Raw genomic sequence first — 20,540 nt, 5'->3', positions numbered from 1 at the left:
TTAAAAGTAGTAAAAATAGGCAGTGAAATAGGCATTTATTATTCATGGAAACAGAAAAAAATAGACAAATACTTAATAAATTATCCCATGCGGTACTCACTTTCCTTGGTTACATATCACAACAAGATGCTTTTTTAAGTTGTCAACTGTCATAGTGAGCCACCTGTCGGAGAGAACGTTTTTCATGGTGGAAAAAGATTTTTCTACTTCCACTGAAATGATTGGAGCAAACTTAAAACAACTTATTTCAGAAGGACTGTGTATTGTCTCAAAAAGAGGGGTGCGAGAAGGGATTAGAGACTTGAAAGTATGCGTGACTTGTGCGTGCAAGCGACAACAGTAACGGGACCTGGAGACTTGCTTTTAATATTTCCCTCATCCCCTTTCTTTCGCTGGTAAACCCCGAAGTGACCTGAGCATTGAGGGTTATACTGTTCATACATCTTTGTTAAATAACATAAAATGGAATCGGTAGGGGTGAAAAGTTTACAACTTCTGGGAAACATATGTATTGCTGGAGAATAAGATTATCAGCAAATATTTGTGCGAGGTGAATATATATTTTTAATTTTTACAACCGTTATTTTTTTTGTTTTTTGATATAATTTATGTCCGGTTTATTTTAAATGCATTAGGAATATAGCAAATGTACAATAACGACGTAAAAAGGCTAAAAAAGACATTTAACCTTAAAATAAGCAACGGGAGCAAAAATAGGCAAAAAAGGCAAAATAAAAATTGGGCCTATTGTCCCCAAATGTGTATAAACGTGCTTATCTCTAATAGATCTTTCATACATACACTCATTTTAAAAAAGGCATTTTGCCTAACATCCGGACTCTATAATTATAAGATATAGGAACATTTGGACAGAGCAAGTAAATGTCTGTTATTCGAAGTGTGTTCGCTAACTCTGGGCCTTTGCTTATGGAAAACTTAACGAGATTGGAAGCAAATGGAAAACTTGCCACCATAAGATGGCTGAAAAAAATGTATTGTCATCTAAATGGTATGTTACTACGGAAATATGCGATATTTAACTTTTTAGAAGCAAAATCTTAAGAACGGAATTAACGCAAGGAATGGGTTTTGTGATAGAATGTAGCATATGCACACACACACACACACACACACACACACACACACACACATATATATATATATATATATATATATATATATATATTGTAAAAGTGTATCAGTTAACTTATTATTGTGACATACGATAGAATGTCTCTTGGCACACTCTGTATGCATTTAAATAGTGTTTGTTTTTGGGAGATTGTACGTACAGAGAGAATACGAACTATAGGGACAAACATCAGAAAGTGATTCCTGACAGGAAAATGAACAAAAACGCTTATCTGAACATATGTCCAGACATGCATTTGTTCCATAATAGATGGCAACACTGTTCTTCATGATGTTACTACTTCGTAAGAGCATTCGTCAGGTTCAGCATCAGTGTTTGGACTGGGATTATTGGTGTCCACCTACATGGACCAATCCTTCTCCCACAACCCCTCAATGTCCAAGTATCTGCGATTTTTGCAGTCACTCTGCCCCTCTTGCTGGAAAATGTGTTATTGAAAGTAAGACAGGTCATGTGATTGATGAATGATGGAGCTCCTCTTCACTTCCATGTCGACGTTTGTCGGCATTTCAACATCTTCTCCGGATGTTGGATCGGAAGAGATCCTGTTTCATGACACTCCGGACTTAATCCACTTCATTTTTGCCTGTGGGGCCACTCGAAGAATGTCGTATATGCTGAGCCAATTCCTGTTGTGCAAATATCGAACAACGTGTCAATACAGCCTATGACGCTATTCGGATACAAGCCGGAACATTCGAACAGGTGCGTCAATCGACGCGTGGACGTTTGCATTGAGGTTCATGGGGCGCACTTCGAACACCTACTCTAAAGTTGTCAGAAATTAAATGCCTAGTATCCTGCAATGGACATATATTCACATGAACTTTTTTGTTCCTTTTCCTCTCAAGAATCACTTCCTGAAGTTTGTCCCTATAGTATATGTTCATATATTTCCTCATTATGTATTTTTGGAAAACTCTACGTATATAAAAAAATTAATGTTTTATTGCGACATCCGGTATAGTGTCATATCTCTTTGTGGAACACTCGGTATACGCTGTATTTTGTGTTGCAGGTCGTTGTACGATAACAACATCCAGTCGTTGGCAAATGGCACCTTCGACTCACTGAGAAGCATCCAGACGCTGTAAGTACTAACTGCTGATACATTTAGCAGTCTGACATCTGGGGACGAGAGATAGAGGGCTCTCAACTATTTCTGTTCAAAATGCACTAAAAAAATTACCAGAATCTTTCAAGAGTTCTTCCAATGTCATACTATGTGTTCAGAAGTAATAATAATAGATTTGGAGAGTGCATCTCTTACAGTTTATGCTTTTATTTTCACATTACAAGTAAAGGGAAATGTATTTTATCGACAAGATTCGATTCTGCTACTTTTCGTCTGATAATGTATACGCAATTTGAGCTAAACATAAACATGTATTCTTGACGTAAATTAGTATTTCTACAAAAATATTTCGTGGTTTTAATCAAAGATATTATTGTGATGAACCGAAGTACGTATGATATTTCCGTGTAGGAATTCTGCATTACCTTATGATGAAGGATAGATGGAGCGGAGAAAAATTCTCTCCGGCACCGCGACTCGAACCCGGGTTTTCAGCTCTACATGCTGACACTTTATCCACTAAGCCACACCGGATTCCAGTTCCGATGCCGGATTGAATCCTCTCACAAGCAAACGTTCTGATGGGGGCAGATAAAAAAGTTATTTTTTTTCTTCCACCATGTTAATAATGTCAAAAGAAGTGCTTATACAAATTTTGGCCACTCGACCGCAATTACGAGGCTGTCCAGAAAGTGATTTTCCCTGGGGCTGTTTATGGGAAAAAAGCACAATTGCATAGAAATATTTATTGGAACAGATACAGCAATTGTTGCTCTATTTATCAACATATTCCCCACTGGAATTGAGACATTTGTCTTATCATGAGATCAATTTTTGTGTCGTAGAAGTCAGCCGCCTCAGATCGGAACCAGCGTTTGACTGCGTCTGCACCTCTCTCTGTCGATCCCATTATATGAGAAATGTCTCAATTCCGATGGAAAATATGTTGAAAAATAGCTCAACAGTTGCTGTGTCTGTTCCAATAAATTTGTCCAATGAAATTGTTTGTTTTTCTGTTAACGGCCCCTGGTGAACTTTTTTTTAAGGCCCTCTTAATTGCTGTCGAGTGGCCAAAATCGGTACAAGCACTTCTTTTGACATTATCAACCTGGTGGAAGAAAAGAATTTAACTTTTTTATCTGTCCCCTTCAGAACGTTTGCTTGTGAGAGGATTCAATCCGGCATCGGAACTGGAATCCGGTATGGCTTAGCGGATAAAGCGTCAGCACATAGAGCTGAAAACCCGGGTTCGAGTCCCGGTGCCGGAGAGAATTTTTCTCCGCTCCATCCTCCTTCATCATAAGGTAATGCAGAACTCCTGCACGGAAATATCATACGTACTTGGGCACATCACAATAATATGATATACGTAAATAATCACTTAGTGATTTAAGACGGCGCTCATTCCGTCGGATCCTGGCCACTTAGTCATAAGTGCACCTCTGCACATATGTGTTGGACATTGCGCCACGGTCACACATCTGTGACACAGTGCATGAGGTTTGGCCACTAAAGGGAAACTAAGAGGAGGAGGTTAAACTGAGAGGATTCAATCCGGCATCGGAACTGGAATCCGGTGTGACTTAGTGGGCTTCCAGGTTATAATGTCCATAACAAAATGTCTACAAGTACAAAAGGTCCACAAGAAAGTCTCCATAAACTAAATAGTCCAACATTAAAGTCGTACATACAATTTGTCCATTAAGGTGTGATAATAGACAGTAGGGGAAATTGGAAGTTGCAAAATGAATTGGCACGGAATAATGGAAAAAATGCACTCCAAGCAGTAGGCAGATGCCTTAATAAATGGCCGAATATTGGGGTGAAGAATTTTATAAACATCTATAATGCTCTAGTAGAATCAAAAATATTATATAATATTGAGATCTGGGGTAGTAGGTTATCCAGCAGAAACATCGATAAAGTAAGAGCCAAAATGTGTAAAAAATTTCCAGGAATACCGGAGAATTCTTCTAACCTGACAGCGTTACTAGAGATGGGAACCGATTCGAGTCTGGGAATTATTCTAGAAAGGAAAATCAAATATTGAGGTAATATTCTGTGTAGGAATGATTCGGCAGTTATGAAAACATGTATCTTTTGTATGAAAGCCGCTGATTGGAAATCGAATTGGCTGAAAGAGCTGGAAATTGAAATAAACAGATTAGGTCTAAATTGGCTATGGAGAGAACTAGGGTCTATAAACACGAAAACTATTGGAAGAATAGTAAAAGAGAGGGCAAACGAAATTTCAAGACAAGATATTTTTAGTAATATGAAAGACCTAGGATCACTAAAATACTGTAGGGAGGTGAAGCAGTTTTGGGAACAGGAAGAATATGTTAGACTAAATTCAAGGGAAGAGAGAACGGGAATGGCATGGTGGAGATTAGGAATAGAGAATAGGAGAGGGAACGTAGAGAAGGATAAATGTCCCTTGTGTGGACTAGCTGAAGACGCAATGCATATTGCGTTAAAGTGTCAGGCAACGAATGATTTGAGAAACAGTTGGGTGGATAAAAAATTTCTGCAAATAAACGCTATAGTAGCTTATAAAAAAATGAATGGTCACCTAAACGCAAGCAATCTACATAAATTAGGAAAATTTCTGTTTAGAGTTAAAATTAGATGGGAAGAGAAAGTCAAAGCTCTAACGGAGATGGAATTATAAATGTGGAGTAGTTACATGATAAGAAACTACGAAGAATAGTCAATGAAGTAACAGAATAATTCTTAAGAAAGTAGGAGTTTTAAATAAAAGAGGTAGACTTATTAGTTGATTATTATTATTACTTTTATCATTATTAGTATTATTTTTATTATTAGTAGTATTATTATTCTAATCAGAGGAAACTTATAAGTTCAAATGTATTAATTTTCTGTTATATTTGTATAGAGAGTGATGGCGGATTAAGAACTGGAGTACATCTAATCCGCCAAGACGTGAACAATGATTGATGAAATAAATAAATAAATTTGTCCAAGGAGTAAAAAAGCCCATCATCTATGTGGTCCACCATATTATACAGCCCATCATACGAAAAGGTCCATCATACGAAATCAATAATTCTTTCAGCTTTTCATAGTGCATGGGATTATTTGAGATTTTGTATTTCCTTTAGTACATTGGCTAACTGCAAATAAGACTGAGAATAGTTACCGCACTATATATGAGATAAAAATTTATTCAGCACGTTTAAATCTCACTTGCAATCCTACCTATACGATGTCTGATTTTGAAATCGTCAATATGAATGCTTGTCGACTGGCATTCCATTAGGCAGTAGCGAGTGGGTGTCTTTTCCACTTCAATCAAGCAATATGGAGAAATGTAGTCAACAGGGGTGTGAGGGCACAATATTTGGATGTTGAGAACCCTGAATTAAGAAACCAAATACAGGAAATTATGGGACTGCCGTTTATTCCGCTAAATGACTTCCAAGTTGTTTGGGATTCATTAAATGAAATATTTGTGGACTATATCTTGTATTTAGCATTACATTGAACTTACATATATTACTGGTCAACCGGCAAGAGGGCGAAGGCGAGCAGTTCCCCATAGATTTTCTCCTGCGGCATGGAAAGTCCGTGAATTACTCGTAGTAATTAATGGCAGACAGCGTACGAATGATGTCGTTGAAGGATTCCACTCTCAATTCCAACGACTTGTGGTGGCACATCACGTGAACATTTCGCGATTCGTTAGCCATTTGCAACAACAGAATCGGAAACAGAACATTTAGTAACCCAGGTCTTTGGTGGGCATACAAATATTAAGCGTCCAGTAAATAAACGGTAGCTTATATCAATAATCAAACTAGAATTTTCAAAATTGTCGGTAATTACCAAGATTACGAAGACAGGGATGAAATTTTTCGATATCCTAGAGCGACATCATACCATTTGAAATTATATAGTGACCCTCAAGATGAACAATAGATGTGCCTTTTGTATTACATAACATAAATGAAATGACAATAAATTTCTCGGCACATTCCTTGCAGTTTTCCTTGTTGGACATTTTGAGGAAATGACGAATTTATTTGTGGACATTTTCAAACGTAGGACATTTTTAAGAAGAGGACTTGCTGACAGTGGACCTTTTCAAGTAAGGAGAATTTTATGGCATGGACGAATTTTATATATGGACATTTCTAAACGTTGGACATTTTCGTAGAAAGAATCTATTGCAAAGTGGACCATATCTCACTGGATAAAGCGTCATCACGTAGAGCTGAAAACCCGGGTTCGAATCCCGGAGCCGGAGAGAATTTTTCTCCGCTCCACCCATCCTTCATTTTAATCAAAGAGTTCTGTGGTTACATTCATAATGTTACCACAGGCACTGGTGGTTGCATTCATGTTTTATCAATCTCTGGATTTGTGGTCGTATATTTTTAATAACTTTAACGAAGCGAGAAATACTAGCTGGAAGTGTTGTGAAAGGATTTTTAGTCTTTACTGTAGCATATGGAAGAAGTTAAACCATTTCTACGATTCTCAATTATCCATAATGACATTATGACGCAACGTGATTCGTTTCTTGAAACGTCTTCGTACAAAAATATACGTCAGTAATAAAATCAGAATATCATAATTCAGGGAGAAAGAAAAAAAAAATGGTAAAATCCCGCAAACTGTTAACTTAGCGTTCCGCTTTTATGTTGGCATCCGTGTTTCTAAAGCTCCTCGTTCTGAGACATAAACTTCAAATTAAATCAACCTCCCCAAAACTTGATAGACGCGATATAAAAACTTGTAAGTGCGCCGTAATCTTTGGCACACTCAGCAAAACTTCTTTGGAGAAGGAGGCAAAGAATGACGGTTATAAATCTACTTCTTAACGGCTTCCAGAAGGGAGGAATATCACAACGGTCGACAAATTAGGGCCACATTGCACACTCTGGGCGACGAGCCAACGAAATTACGTACAAGGAGAGAAAAGTTTCAACAAGAAAAGAGATAAATACGAAAATATTTGCCCCTCTCCCACATAATTGAAATGACTTTCCATACTTCAATTTCAAAAGTTGGCAACGAAAGCGGTGGATAGCTACTACTCGGGATAAATTACAGAAGTTTCATGTAAGTGTAAATCATACAGAGCAGTTGATTTCTTTCCTAGAGTCATTATTACCTAAGAGCAATGGACTATTATGCGTTTTAAAAATGAAAGCTAGACGGCAACTCAGAAAGTAAAGTACCAAGAACTATAAAATGTTATACGAGAAAATACTGAAGGAAAATGAATAGTGAGATCATTGTTTTCTAGCATACGAGTATATTGCTGACAGTTTTACACACTTGGCAAGAATTTAAAATTGAGTCACTGTAAAAGTTAATGCTTTTAAGCAGTGCCATAAATTCGCAACAACTAGTTTGACTCCAACCGCCAAAGCAGATGAGATGAAGTTGTCATCTGAGCAAAGAAACATAAAATTACAATCCCGATTATTCGGGGTGGATTATCCGCGACGGAAAAAATAATAAGCGTCATGAGATTGGCACATAATTAGTCATAATTTTTGCGCGTATAGTAGTATTTTTGCCACAATATCAGGTTCGTTGTAAAAAACATACACTTACTTATTGTGTAGTTTCCTCCATTTCAAGTACCTGCATCTCACAATGTGTTTCTTAAATTTTTTCGTTCAAACATTTTCTGTTTATTCCAGTCTGTTTTTGTGAGAGTCCATATCTAAAAAAACATAAGCTGAAAAAGAAGTCTTGTGTGGATATATATATATATATATATATATATTCTAAAAATTGTAAACAATTTTATCATTATTAATATACAAAAATTCTAGCACTCCTCTGAAAGAGAGTGGTCTTGTGCTCAGGAGAGAATATAATACATAATAAAATTACACAGACTATTACACTTTTACTACGTCATACTACTTTTGACCAGTAAAACGGTTCGGAACGACGTGTTTCAACCAATCATGGCTGTTTATCCTACAATTTTTATCACCTCCCTAGCATTTGTTGGTTTTTATCACTTCCTTAGCATTTGTCTCTTTGTTTGCTAACATTGTACTTTGAATAATTTGACCTTTTAATATTATTCACGTTCATTTCATCATCCTTAATTAAAACGTTTCTTTCATTATCTTGTTTATATTATTTAGGTTATGTTATAGCTTCTGCTGTATGGGATTATGGATAGTCACGTATCAGAGATTGTTTAATATATATTGATAATCGACGTGAAATACAAATGTTTTAATAAAAATGAAATTGAATCAGCAAAGCCTTCTTGACTAGTAATCGTTCATAGAGTTCAATAGAGATTGTATAGTTGGCAAAACTAGTAACAAGAGAATAGCTGATCATAACACACTACTGCCATCTAGCGGAATATTTGTAATGATGAGATGGTACAATAATACATTTGCAAGACAGTTTAGTATTTTAGTAAGTCAATTAATACTGTATTACAGTACTTTATTTCTTCTAATCTTTATATACTTTCTTCTAATCATGTAATAGTCAATTAAATTCCACTCGAGTTAACGTCTGATGAGGTTACTATAGATAAATTACACTAAATAACATTTTAAAAATTGATTTTCATTAAAAACAAAGTGCTTACATACATTTTTAAATTTAAAACTGTTTGAATGAAATAGATGAGGGTTTGAAGAAGTCATTGATTGAATTCCCAATATGCTCAGTCGATTTAAGAGAGCAGTGTATTATGATAATAAATGGTTGAAAGAATTATAGTCTTGTCCTTTACATGAGCAGAAGTTTATCCGAACAAATGTAACTTTTAGTTTTGCAAAGGAATTTTTCAATATTACATGTAAAGCGAATTTTAGATATTTAAGGGGTTAGGTATAGCTTACAGCAGTAAAATTTTGGAAATATTCAGCATTTTTTCCTCCATTACTGTATCTTGTACAATAATGAAAATTAGTATGTATAAAACAACACTGTCTTTTACTTTTTTTTTTTTTTTTTCAAAATTCAGTTCACTGTGCAGTGATGAAGCGTTTCCCACATAATTAAAAAACTATCCAACATTCTGTGATGAAAATTTTTTATGTGTATTTATGCATGTAATATCTACAACATGACGCAAGACCACTTCTCTACCTTTGATAGATTGTCTGTAAAAAAATAAATTCATTAACAAAAATGGTCAAATATTAGTATTTTCTTCTAATACAAAATAAAAAAAAAAGTATTTATTAATGAATGTATTTGAAAGAGCACGATGTTGTAAACATGTGTTCCAGAAATAAAATAAAAGAGAGAGAACATGAAGAATTTAACAAGTTTGTGAGTTATGAGGGAAACGCTTCATCACTGCACAGTGAACTACCACCATTATGAATTTTGAAAAAAAGTATATATTTTTTTTAAATCGTAAAAATACTTTTTTTGTGTATAGCAGAAGGACAGAGTTTTACACATACCAATTTCCATTACTGTACAAGATACAGTAATGGAGGGAAAAAAATGTTAAATATTTCCAAAACTTTTACTGCTGTAAGCTATACCTAACCCCTTAATGGCGAATCTTCGGTCTCATTCCACCAAATCACCATCGCCAATTTCGTCTATGCTAAATAACCCAGTAGTTGATACAGCATCCTTAAATAACTAATTAAAAGAAAACTTTCGTGACACTGATCTTTAACAAAGTTTCAGGATTTCAATGACCGTATACTTTGATTGCACGAAAGTTCAACCTGTTTCCATCGCGGAAAGCTAACAAAGTATTACATAGAAGTTTATTTACTAATAAAATCCCCAGAGACACGAATTATCTGTAGTAATGTCACGAGAGGTCTGAGATTTATCTGGGAAATCTCAGACCTCGAGTGACATTTATTAGGACTATTTCGTGAATAAAATAAAAATTTAAATAATATATCCCTAAAATTCGATCACAAAATGTTAATAATTGTATATTAACGAATACTTAACCTATTCAGACATTGTGAAGTTGAAATACTCGTAGATGAATATCGATTATTGCAATAAAGAAATTCGATGTTATTATTCAGTAATGCCAATTGCGAAAAGCGAAATACAGGTTTAACAATGTTAATTATATGTACTGCACTTTTCTCTTATTATTATAACATAAATACATTTTCATTATCTGCTGAAATCATAATTTAATTTAACAGTAACAGTGGGGACAGCTACATACCAATGGTTATGTATTCACAGCGAGACATGTTGCTACACAGTGAAGCCATCTCTTTATAGATAGGCCTAATTAAAACACGAATTTTATTACGCCAGTTTGATCAAAGACATTATTACTATGCAAGGTCTTTGAGTTTGATATGCGATGATGTTACATAAATTTGAACGTCTATTAATTGTTTAATTTCAATACAAATGTTATAGGCTACAATTTTATAGGTTACGTTAGGCCTACCTGTGGAAGCAGGACCAATGTCAGCTGTGCCTTGTTTCGATCGTTACTTACAATGAGTGCTACACGAAAGCATTTTTTATAGCTCGACAAACGCATTCTCGCTGTAGTGTGTAACGGAACTAAAGCTGCATCTACACAGTTCAATATTCCAATCGCGTATGCGTGCAATCTGGGAAGAATATTGAAAGAATCAAGTTTAAAAGGTGCGTTCAATTAAGATGCATAAAGATTTTGTGTCTACATGGTGCGCCGTTTTGAATGTGGTCTTCACTGCGTAAATATATTAATTAATATTAAATATCAATCTTGCATTCATTGCTTTAAAGTTGAAAGAAAAGTTTAACCGTGTAGTTGCATCTTAATGTATTCATGATCATCAATTTACGGGGAAACAGTTGGCGACAACGACTAAACAAAAGAACGACCATGCGATAAATTGATAGCGATAAATCTAGCTGCAGAAATTATCGCAAAGTCTGACTGTGATTGGTTGGAATTCGAAATTTCATTAAACTTCATTGGTCGAAAATGGAATGACGTCATATAAACGAAATAGTCTGAGAAATACGTATTTGAGATGTTGTCTGGACACCCCTAGCGATACAGTATCTCAAGTTCGGAACGTAGTTCTCTCCTGGGGCGCTGTCATCGCCAGCCACGTCCGTTCGAAGTTTGAATTCCAGACATGACCCCGGGGATAAAAAGTAACACGGTAGTGCGTTTGACACTTTGACACGCACGGACCTTGGCTGAATGTAAATGGAGAAGGGGAGCGGAGGGAAGGTGATTAAATGCTTCAATGAACGAAGAAGACTGTAGGTTCGACTCCTGCCGAGAATTGTATATGTCTCCCCCCGCAACTTTGAAATATTTATTGTTACGAAGATGATACGTGTTTTTCATTGTATCTTATACTCGTTTCGCTGCATCTCGATTCTTTAATCAAACTGCGATTGGTGTTACTGCTGATAGTTCAGTTACTTTAACTATTATTCAAAAGAGCTAGGTAATTGAATTCATTTACTATGCACCCAATTCATTTCTTGTAAGTCTTGTACTAATCATACTGGCCGTTTTATTAGAGGATCCTGGGTTGAAACCGGGTCTATGTCAATGGAAATTAAGGGCGATGAAACCTTACCACAGTTTTCTTCGGAGGTGATTAAAACTGGAAAGAAACTGGCAAATTTATATATTATGTAAAATAAACGCTTTGTCTGATGTTAGAGGGCCTCAGGCAAAATTTGTTGGCCATTTCTCACTCACATTGAAATTGAAGAGGTAGATTCCAAAGTGTCCTAAGTCTCCATTTTTTAAGATTTTAACTTGCTTTATTCATGTTTTAATTTATTCTTTTCAATCTTATATATAACTGTGTAAGTTCATTTAACAGAACCCTCCGAAGTCTTGATTTAATGTCTGCATATGTTTTTCACACGATATAAGGGCGTCAATTGTATTTGATCAGATTTGCCAACTTTCTCATAACTTGTCATTTGTACAATTGATATTAGAGGAGAAAAATTCGTACCAAGCCCTCTAACCATTGAGCTACGCCGAAATTCAATCCACAGCACCGGATCGAGTCTCTCTCCTCCAATGTTTTTCCCTTTGTAGCCCGACTCCAAGTTCGACATGTATGTTGACATTTATATTAAGTCAACTGCCATTATACAAGGAGTGCACTCAATTGAGTGACTTGGTGGCCGGGATTCCAAAGTAATATGCACTGTTGGGCGAAGAATCTATGTAAAGATTAATTTTATAGTACGGTGTTATTACTGCTAATACTGCAATTACTGCTACTATTACCACCACTACTACTACTGCTAGTACTGCTAATACTATCCTATTACTACTACTGTTACTATTGCTACTGCAACTACTAGGCCTACTACTGTTACTGCTATTACTAGTACTACTGTTACTTCCTGCTGCTGCTACTAATACTGCTTCTCCTGTCAGTATTGTTACTTCTACTTATAGTACTGGTGTTATTACTGCTACTATTACCACTACTACTACTGTTAGTTCTGCTAACACTATCACTACTACTGTGCCGTTTTAGATTCGGCACATCATGTTCATTTCTTTCCTTTCATTTCCTTTCTCTCTTTTCTATTCTTGTTATTTTCTTTTTATTATTAGTTACCCTCGCCTTTCATAGGTGGCTTCATTTCTTCTCCATTTTCAGTCTTTACTTCTTCTTTAGATAGCTAGTTTTATTTCCGCCAATATTGCTCTCTTTTTCCTCACGTATAAGGAGCGAATTTAAATGATCACGTGTCTTGGGGTTTGAATGTCATTGGCCATTTTGCATTAATTATTCATTACCGTCGGTATATCCATACAAGTCAGTTTCGGGGAGACTCTCGTTGAGGAAGTTTGGACTACAGCAGGGAGAGCTGTGGGTTGGTGTTACGACTATCCGTGAGGGAACCACGGATAACCCAGTTCGGGAGGAACGTGGAGTGCTGTAGTCTGGGATCGAACGGGTTTCGTGACTTACTACGGGCGGAAACGTAACCGAGCTGCGGTGATGTATGCTGTGTGTATATAGAGGTATGAGTGTCGAAGAGAGATCATTGTTGAGTTGGTTTCGAGACTGGCATGCCAGGAACCTAAACGGGGTTTTAAATATTAGTAAAGTTAAGTTTATTAGGATTCATAGTAGGAGTTTGATTTCATATGGAGTATGAGTTTATAAGCTGGCTTTCGTCAAGAGTTTTACATTGGTTGTGTTTGGTTGTGTAAAAGTGATTACTACCATAGCTGACAAATTGGGACTTGTCTAGCAAGCTGCTAATTATTACAAACTATGGGTACAGATGGCGTTACTAGTTTGTGTAATGGCAAATGCCAGTTCAGCGACCTTTAGTGGCAAGCCAGTGTCGATGGTTGGTGAAATATCAGTGATTGTACTCTTACGGGAGACCTTGGTTCGTTTTCATCTTTCTAAAGTGTTATTAATAATTGTTGAAGGGGAGTGTTAATGTTTTATATGGAGTGTTTTCTTTATATCACCTCACCAAAGAGACAGTCGACCCTATCATACCATTCGACGGCAGGGTAATTCTTTATTGTTGTAGTATTGTTTACTCAATATTTTTACCATCTATACAAAGTAAAGAAAAGCTGACAACTACAACTCCTATTACTACTACTGTTACTATTGCTACTACTGCTACTGCAACTACTAGGCCTACTATTGTTACTGCTATTACTAGTACTACTGTTACTACCTGCTGCTGCTGCTACTAATACTGCTTCTGCTGCCAATATTGCGACTTCTACTGATAGTACTGTTATTATTATTTCTGGTACTACTATTATTACTTCTGGTATTGCTACAGCTGATACCACTGCTACTTCTGCTAGTATTACTACTACTATTGATGCTAATATTGTCAGTGCTAATGCCGCTACTGACACTACTGTTGTTGCTCCTACCACTTCTTCTAATACTACTACTGCTACTATTAATACCACGACTGATTTACATTACTTCTATTATCACTTCTACTGCTTTTACTACTGCTACTACTAACACTACTGCTAATACTACTACTTCTTTTACCAACACTATTACTGCTACTATTACCACCACTACTACTACTGCTAGTACTGCTAATACTATCACTACTACCACTCCTATTACTACTACTGTTACTATTGCTACTACTGCTACTGCAACTACTAGGCCTACTACTGTTACTGCTATTACTAGTACTACTGTTACTACTAATACTGCTTCTGCTGTCATTATTGCTACTTCTACTTATAGTACTGGTGTTATTACTGCTATTACTGCTTCTGGTACTGCTACAGCTGATACCACTGCTACTTCTGCTATTGTTACTACTACTATTATTGATGCTAATATTGTCAGTGCTAATGCCGCTACTGACACTACTGCTGTTGCTCCTACCACTTCTTCTAATACTACTACTGCTACTATTAATACCACGACTGATTTACACTACTTCTATTATCACTTCTACTGCTTTTACTACTGCTACTACTAACACTAATACTACTACTTCTATTACCAACACTATTACTGCTACTAATACTGCTAGTATTACCACTACTACTGTTACTACTACTATTAATATTATCATTACTACCATTTCTATTACTACTACTGTTACTGCAACTACTAGGCCTGTTACTGCTTTTACTAGTAGCCTACTGTTGTTACTACCTACTGCTGCTGCTAATATTGCTTTTACTGCCAGTATTGCTACTTCTACTGATAGTACTACTACTATCACTTACTGCTACAATTACTTCTGGTACTACTACAGCTGATATCACAGCTACTTCTGGTAGTGTTAATGCTACTACTATTGCTGTTAATACTGTCACTGCTAGTGTCACTACTATAATAAATATATTTAAATTTTTAGCACATAAAAATCCGCTTCCTAATGATATGAATCCTATACAAGTAATCAGTCGATAGCCGGGGCTAGTTTAGCACGCTCGTAGCGCGGGCTAGCGAAATGTCTATGCATAGCACCCCAAGTTTCCTACCTCAAAACGTTATAACACTATTGCTGCTGTTCCCTACCACTTCTTCTAATACTACTACTGGTACTGCTATTGCTACTCTTAATACCACGACTGATGTTCACTACTCCTATTACCATTTCTACGTCTCTTATTAGTTACTGCTAATGCTGCTACTGAATGAGTGGGTGGATATACTGATGGCTGAATATATCATTGAGTAAATGTGGGGATGGATGCATTAATGAATATGTCCTGGATGAATACCTTGAACGACGGATAAATGAGATAGTTAATGAACGAATAGACGGAGGATGGATGGATGGATGGATGGCTTGGTGAAAGAAAACATGACAAGATACCGGAATGTGTGATGAAATGAGTGGATGAGTGACGGAATGGATAAATGAAAGGATGAAGGAATGAAAGGATTGATGGAGGGAATTAAGGAATTTATGGATGACGGAGTAATTTGTGAGGGAATGTGTTACTGGGTGAATGAATAGATGGCTGTATGACGAGATATAGATGGATGATGATATGAATTGATATATGCATGCATGGATAGGTGACTGATGGATGATCGAAAATGGTTAGAGTATGAGTGTCAGTGAAAACAGAGTCGCTCTTTCCGTTACATCTCTCAAACCTGCAGAGAATCGATCCCCGTTATCTTTGGTGAGAAGTACTCATCTATAGTTGCGTCAGTCTCCTCGACGAATATAAATTTCCAGACATTTGCATACGATTAAGGATGTATTGTGGACATAACAATTTGGCATGCATAGCAGATTACGAGACACAAGTACTAAGTTTTGGTAGCAAATATATGATGCAAAATTCTCCTCTCATAGTTAAATGCCAAAGAACGTGAAGGAATGACTTACTGCTAAGAACAATGACCTGTAAGAATTATATTGATCCTTCAGACCTCGTTGAATTTGTATTTATCTTTATTCATTAAGCATAGACTCGTTGGCAAGTTGGCAGTAGTATGAGTAACGAATGGAAAGGATTGCTGTTTAGATATTCAGCCTGTTGATGCTTATAGACTACCCGCCGAACTACAGTGTGTGAGAAGTTGCCTACGTTCACGGCGGCGAAAGTCTTTTTGTATGAGTCGCAGACAAGTGGGTTATTTTGATGCAATTGAATTTCAAGTTAAGTACGTACTGTAGATACTGAGAGCATAAAGTAGATTAATTATTCGCATCACTGCTGCTACCATAATTTTGTCAGTGAGTCTCATGTCATGTTTCTATTGTGTAACTGTACCTGTTAACTTTCATATCTCTACCATCCTCCGCTGTAACGGTAGCTATAGTGAACGTAAATGCAGTCAGAAGATATCAAATTATGAAAGCAATACCTTTGTCGTAAGTTTTATGTTATACTCGTATACCGTGTTTGCCATAGCATCCCGTTCAAACTCTGCTAAGGGAAATTAATTTCTGAATTTCTGGTGTTAGTTTCGGCCCAAGACTTTATAATAAAATTACAAACCATTTTTCAAATTTAAAATTTAACCTTTTAAAAAAGAAATTTATAAAATTATTAATGATATATAATATTAACAAATATGTGTACAGAGGAAGCTCTTAAGTTCGACAGAAATCATGTTCGACATTCTATAGTTCGACTGCTTACGTAGGAAAATTAGACACGTCCCTATACGGGCACTACGAAATGGGTTTGCCATTTGAATGGAAATTGGTCCTGTGTTTTGTAGTGATACTTTTGTTAAAGGAAAACAGAATATTTTATTGATTAGGACATCTATATTGATCACCGATTTTAAATTAATGAACTCTTTTTTCTCTGTTTGAGAATTATGCCGTTTGTGAGACGGAACTGTCGAAACCCACTGTGGTACTAGAAGCGCATACACAAGTCTCGGGGCGGGCAGGAAATGCAAGTACAGTACTGTATTCGTTGATGGATAACCAATAAGAATTTGTATTCATTTCATCTGCCACACCCACTACCCTTATTGGTCAGAACTTTCAATTATGTTCTGTCGAACTTAGGAGAGTCCACTGTATTTTTTACCTTTTTTTATTTCTGTCGAATATATTCATGTTTTTATTGAAGATCACTGGCTTCTGTCTGATTGTCAATTTATATTAAAATTGTGTTTTTCTCTCTTTTTCTATTCCTTTTTTTTTTTTTTTTGCTCTTGTGTGTTATTTATTGGTTTGAATTAAGTTACTTACTGTATTTAGTAAACTGTCCTTGTAAATTTTATGTAATATTATTGGCTAAGACCACACCGTACACGAGCCTGGCTCTTACGGTAGTGGCTAGAAACATTTTTGTTTTATAATTTTAATTTGTACTCACTTTGCCTACTAGCTAGCTAGCTAAAATTAAATTAAATTAAGAATTTCTTACATTGATAAAAATTAATACATGCTAGAAGAATGGAGAGAGGGCACATCCGTAAACAAATAATCCTGCATTATGTACCTCATGGAATAAAATATATTATTCTCCCGACTAAGAGATGGGATCAAATTTTAACACTGTTTCTGTGACCACTCCATAAAATATCGATGTCATGCATGGCATGACTTCGGGACGATCGATAAATTGAACTCAAACGTATCCGGAGACTTCTAAAAAATCTATGAATGAGTGTAATTGGTCCCAATACAGCTACTGATGGCGGGAAGGCAGAACCCCGAAACATGTTTAACATTTACAATAATTGATTTTTGTTACCTCTGATTGAGGTTCTGGTTGATAAGCAGGCAACGCATTTCTGTTCCCAAACGTACAGCGGATCGAGTAGTTTCTTCTGGTACATTACGTCATGTGGATGCATAAGCAGGATAGTAGAATTGCAAGCATGGAGTCATTAAATAGCAATGATGTAATGTATTATAAACATGCCCCTGTAACGTCATATGACGTAGAAAGAACATTATCTTAGTTTAAACAAATTTTATGTGATGTTCGTAAAAGATTGGCATTTCATAACCTGAAAATGTATGTTCTCGTTCACTGCAACGGAATAGCTTTTGATAAATGAATTATTTGTATATAATGAACAAAATGTAAATATTTCTAATTTGTGTATTGATTTTTATATTATTATTTTGTCCCTATAACGTCATGTGACGTAGGAAGAATATTTTCTTAGCTTAAACAAATTTTTACTGGCAGTTATAGTAAAAGATATGAATTTCATAAGTTCACAATGTATGTTTTTGTTCACCGTAACGGAGTTGATCTCATTAAATGAATTTATTGTATATATTATACATAGAGTAGGCCTATTTACAGTTAATGTGTATCATATTTAATAATATGTTCTATAATAGGTATTGTATTATACTAGTTCAGTATTATCGTCAATCTAATTGCATTTCCTGTCATATGTAGCACTAATATTTTGTACAGAGCTAGTTTCACAATGTTTGTGTGTTTATATGATCAAAAAGTAGCTGGTCAGTTCATTTCAATTTAGTAGCAATCCCACTTACAGTTGTCATGATCCATTATTATTACGTACCGAACTAGGTTATACCTTTCGTAGCGTCCTGACGTAAGCATTTAGAGTCCAGAATATACTAACTGATAACTTTCCTAAACTTGTTTGGGAACGAAAATGCACACTGTCTGCTGATAAGTATAGCTATTATATCAGACAGCATAAATCTCATCTGAATGTGTGTCAGAGGAAGAACGATTGTTTATATATATATATATATATATATATATATATATATATATATATCTGACGTCTGATTAGTGTAATATGTATTTAGTCAGTAGTGTATGCATGGAGAGGGAATGGGACTGGACACTCTCTCCATTATCTCCTGGCTTAGTTGCCTCATGCGTGGTGCGTTGTTGGTATCACTTATGAGGTTCAAACCTTTCTTCGGACAGTTGACTAAACAACAGACAATTTATTTTTAATTGGTTTTATCTATGTGGTTTTAATACTGTTTTATTGAATAGTTTCCAATTATACGATGGTCATTTCATAAGTCATTTTAACTATATTATATCAGCCAACAAAGCTGCAGGAATAGAAATTCTCTATATGCGATTGAAGTCACTTGAATGTGCTTCGCAATGGCAGTGCCAAATTGAGTCCAGGTACAGGAGGCAATGGGTAAGGGAAATTTTGAAAGATGCGTAAATAGAAATCATTGTTTTATTATGCACAAGAAGAAATAAAGTACATTACTTACAGCTAAACACCCTTCAAAATAATCCCCCAAGGCTTCCACACATCTTTGCCAACAGGCGTTGAATACCATTGACTGTGTGCGATTCGTCTATGTATAGCACCTCTCGTAGAAACGCTGTTAAGATCTACTCCCTGTTTACAAACCGCTTCCCACACTATTTCCTAAATGTAATTATCCCTTCTCAAAGTTCAATTTATTCAGGCAATATACCTAACACTTCAGATCAATATACTGTACTGTAGTTTTGTTAATTCGGCCACAGAAGACGGTGATATTATGTTAATCATACAGAGAATGAAATTCATGACCGTAAAAAATGCTGCTTGAAAGCAACATCATATAAGTAGCAAAATTTGATTTGTTATATTGAATTATTTCAACGTTACAATTGCTTGCTTGTTAAAATGTGTATATGATAACGTTATACAATTTATGTTCTTTGTTTTGTGTGTTTTTGGAAAATATAATTTCAATTAATGCTCCATCATAAATGTTGTAACTAAAACCTTGTGCATCCCTCGTGTTTATCGTACGTCTCGACTTCCCCACACGTTACCTGCACTTTGTTAACGTTTTCACTGTGCCTAAACGAGACGCTCTACTGTAATTATTTTTTAAATTCTTATATGTTAACATGAAAAAACATACAGGGCACTTCAAAGTCCGTTTAATTTTCTTGCCTATTTCTGTTTATTTTATTCATATATTCACTTATTTCTTTACTTATTTGATTAGGCCTATTCATTTCGTTATTTGTACTTGTTATTCGTATTTTTTTTATTCTTTGCTCTGTTTATTTACTTTCGTGTGTGGTCGCTGTTGCAGGCACCTGGCGCGCAATCCCTTCATCTGTGACTGTAATCTGCGCTGGTTGGCCGAGTACCTGCATCGCAACCCAATCGAGACATCGGGGGCCCGCTGTGACACCCCCAAACGAATGCAGCGGCGTCGCATCGAGGCTCTCAAGGACGAGAAATTCAAATGTAAGGGTAAGCGGCGTCCAACATGCGACCTCCATGTCCGTGACCCCGAGATCATTACGCAGCATGCACACATCACAGTAATATACACACGTGAAATCATTGCGTAACACGTTCCTACTCATTAATTTCTAGGTTTATGTTTTGCATATCGTTAATATACAGGTGGAAGGAGACAAAATAAGATCCTTTTGAGAGATAAATTAAGGCAGTG

At 35.9% G+C, this 20,540-nt stretch overlaps 1 protein-coding gene and 1 non-coding gene across 3 annotated transcripts in view; both read left to right on the top strand.

The window, feature by feature from the left end:
* The window catches only part of sli (slit guidance ligand), a 799,923-nt gene that overhangs the window by 694,722 nt on the left and 84,661 nt on the right, over window positions 1–20,540 (top strand). For both annotated transcript variants that reach the window (XM_069817706.1, XM_069817697.1), the window contains exons 12-13: window positions 2,172–2,243; window positions 20,172–20,329. In XM_069817706.1, the coding sequence (XP_069673807.1) occupies window positions 2,172–2,243; window positions 20,172–20,329 (230 nt within the window). The remainder of the gene's footprint in view (window positions 1–2,171; window positions 2,244–20,171; window positions 20,330–20,540) is intronic.
* On the top strand, window positions 3,425–3,496 carry TRNAY-AUA (transfer RNA tyrosine (anticodon AUA)). Its single transcript has one exon. It is a non-coding gene; the product is annotated as a tRNA-Tyr (tRNA).

Source organism: Periplaneta americana, chromosome 2 (genome assembly GCF_040183065.1).
Source record: "Periplaneta americana isolate PAMFEO1 chromosome 2, P.americana_PAMFEO1_priV1, whole genome shotgun sequence".
In the NCBI taxonomy this organism is placed as follows: domain Eukaryota; kingdom Metazoa; phylum Arthropoda; class Insecta; order Blattodea; family Blattidae; genus Periplaneta; species Periplaneta americana.
Note: the sequence above shows the minus strand (reverse complement) of the source record. Positions and strands in the feature narration are given on the sequence as shown.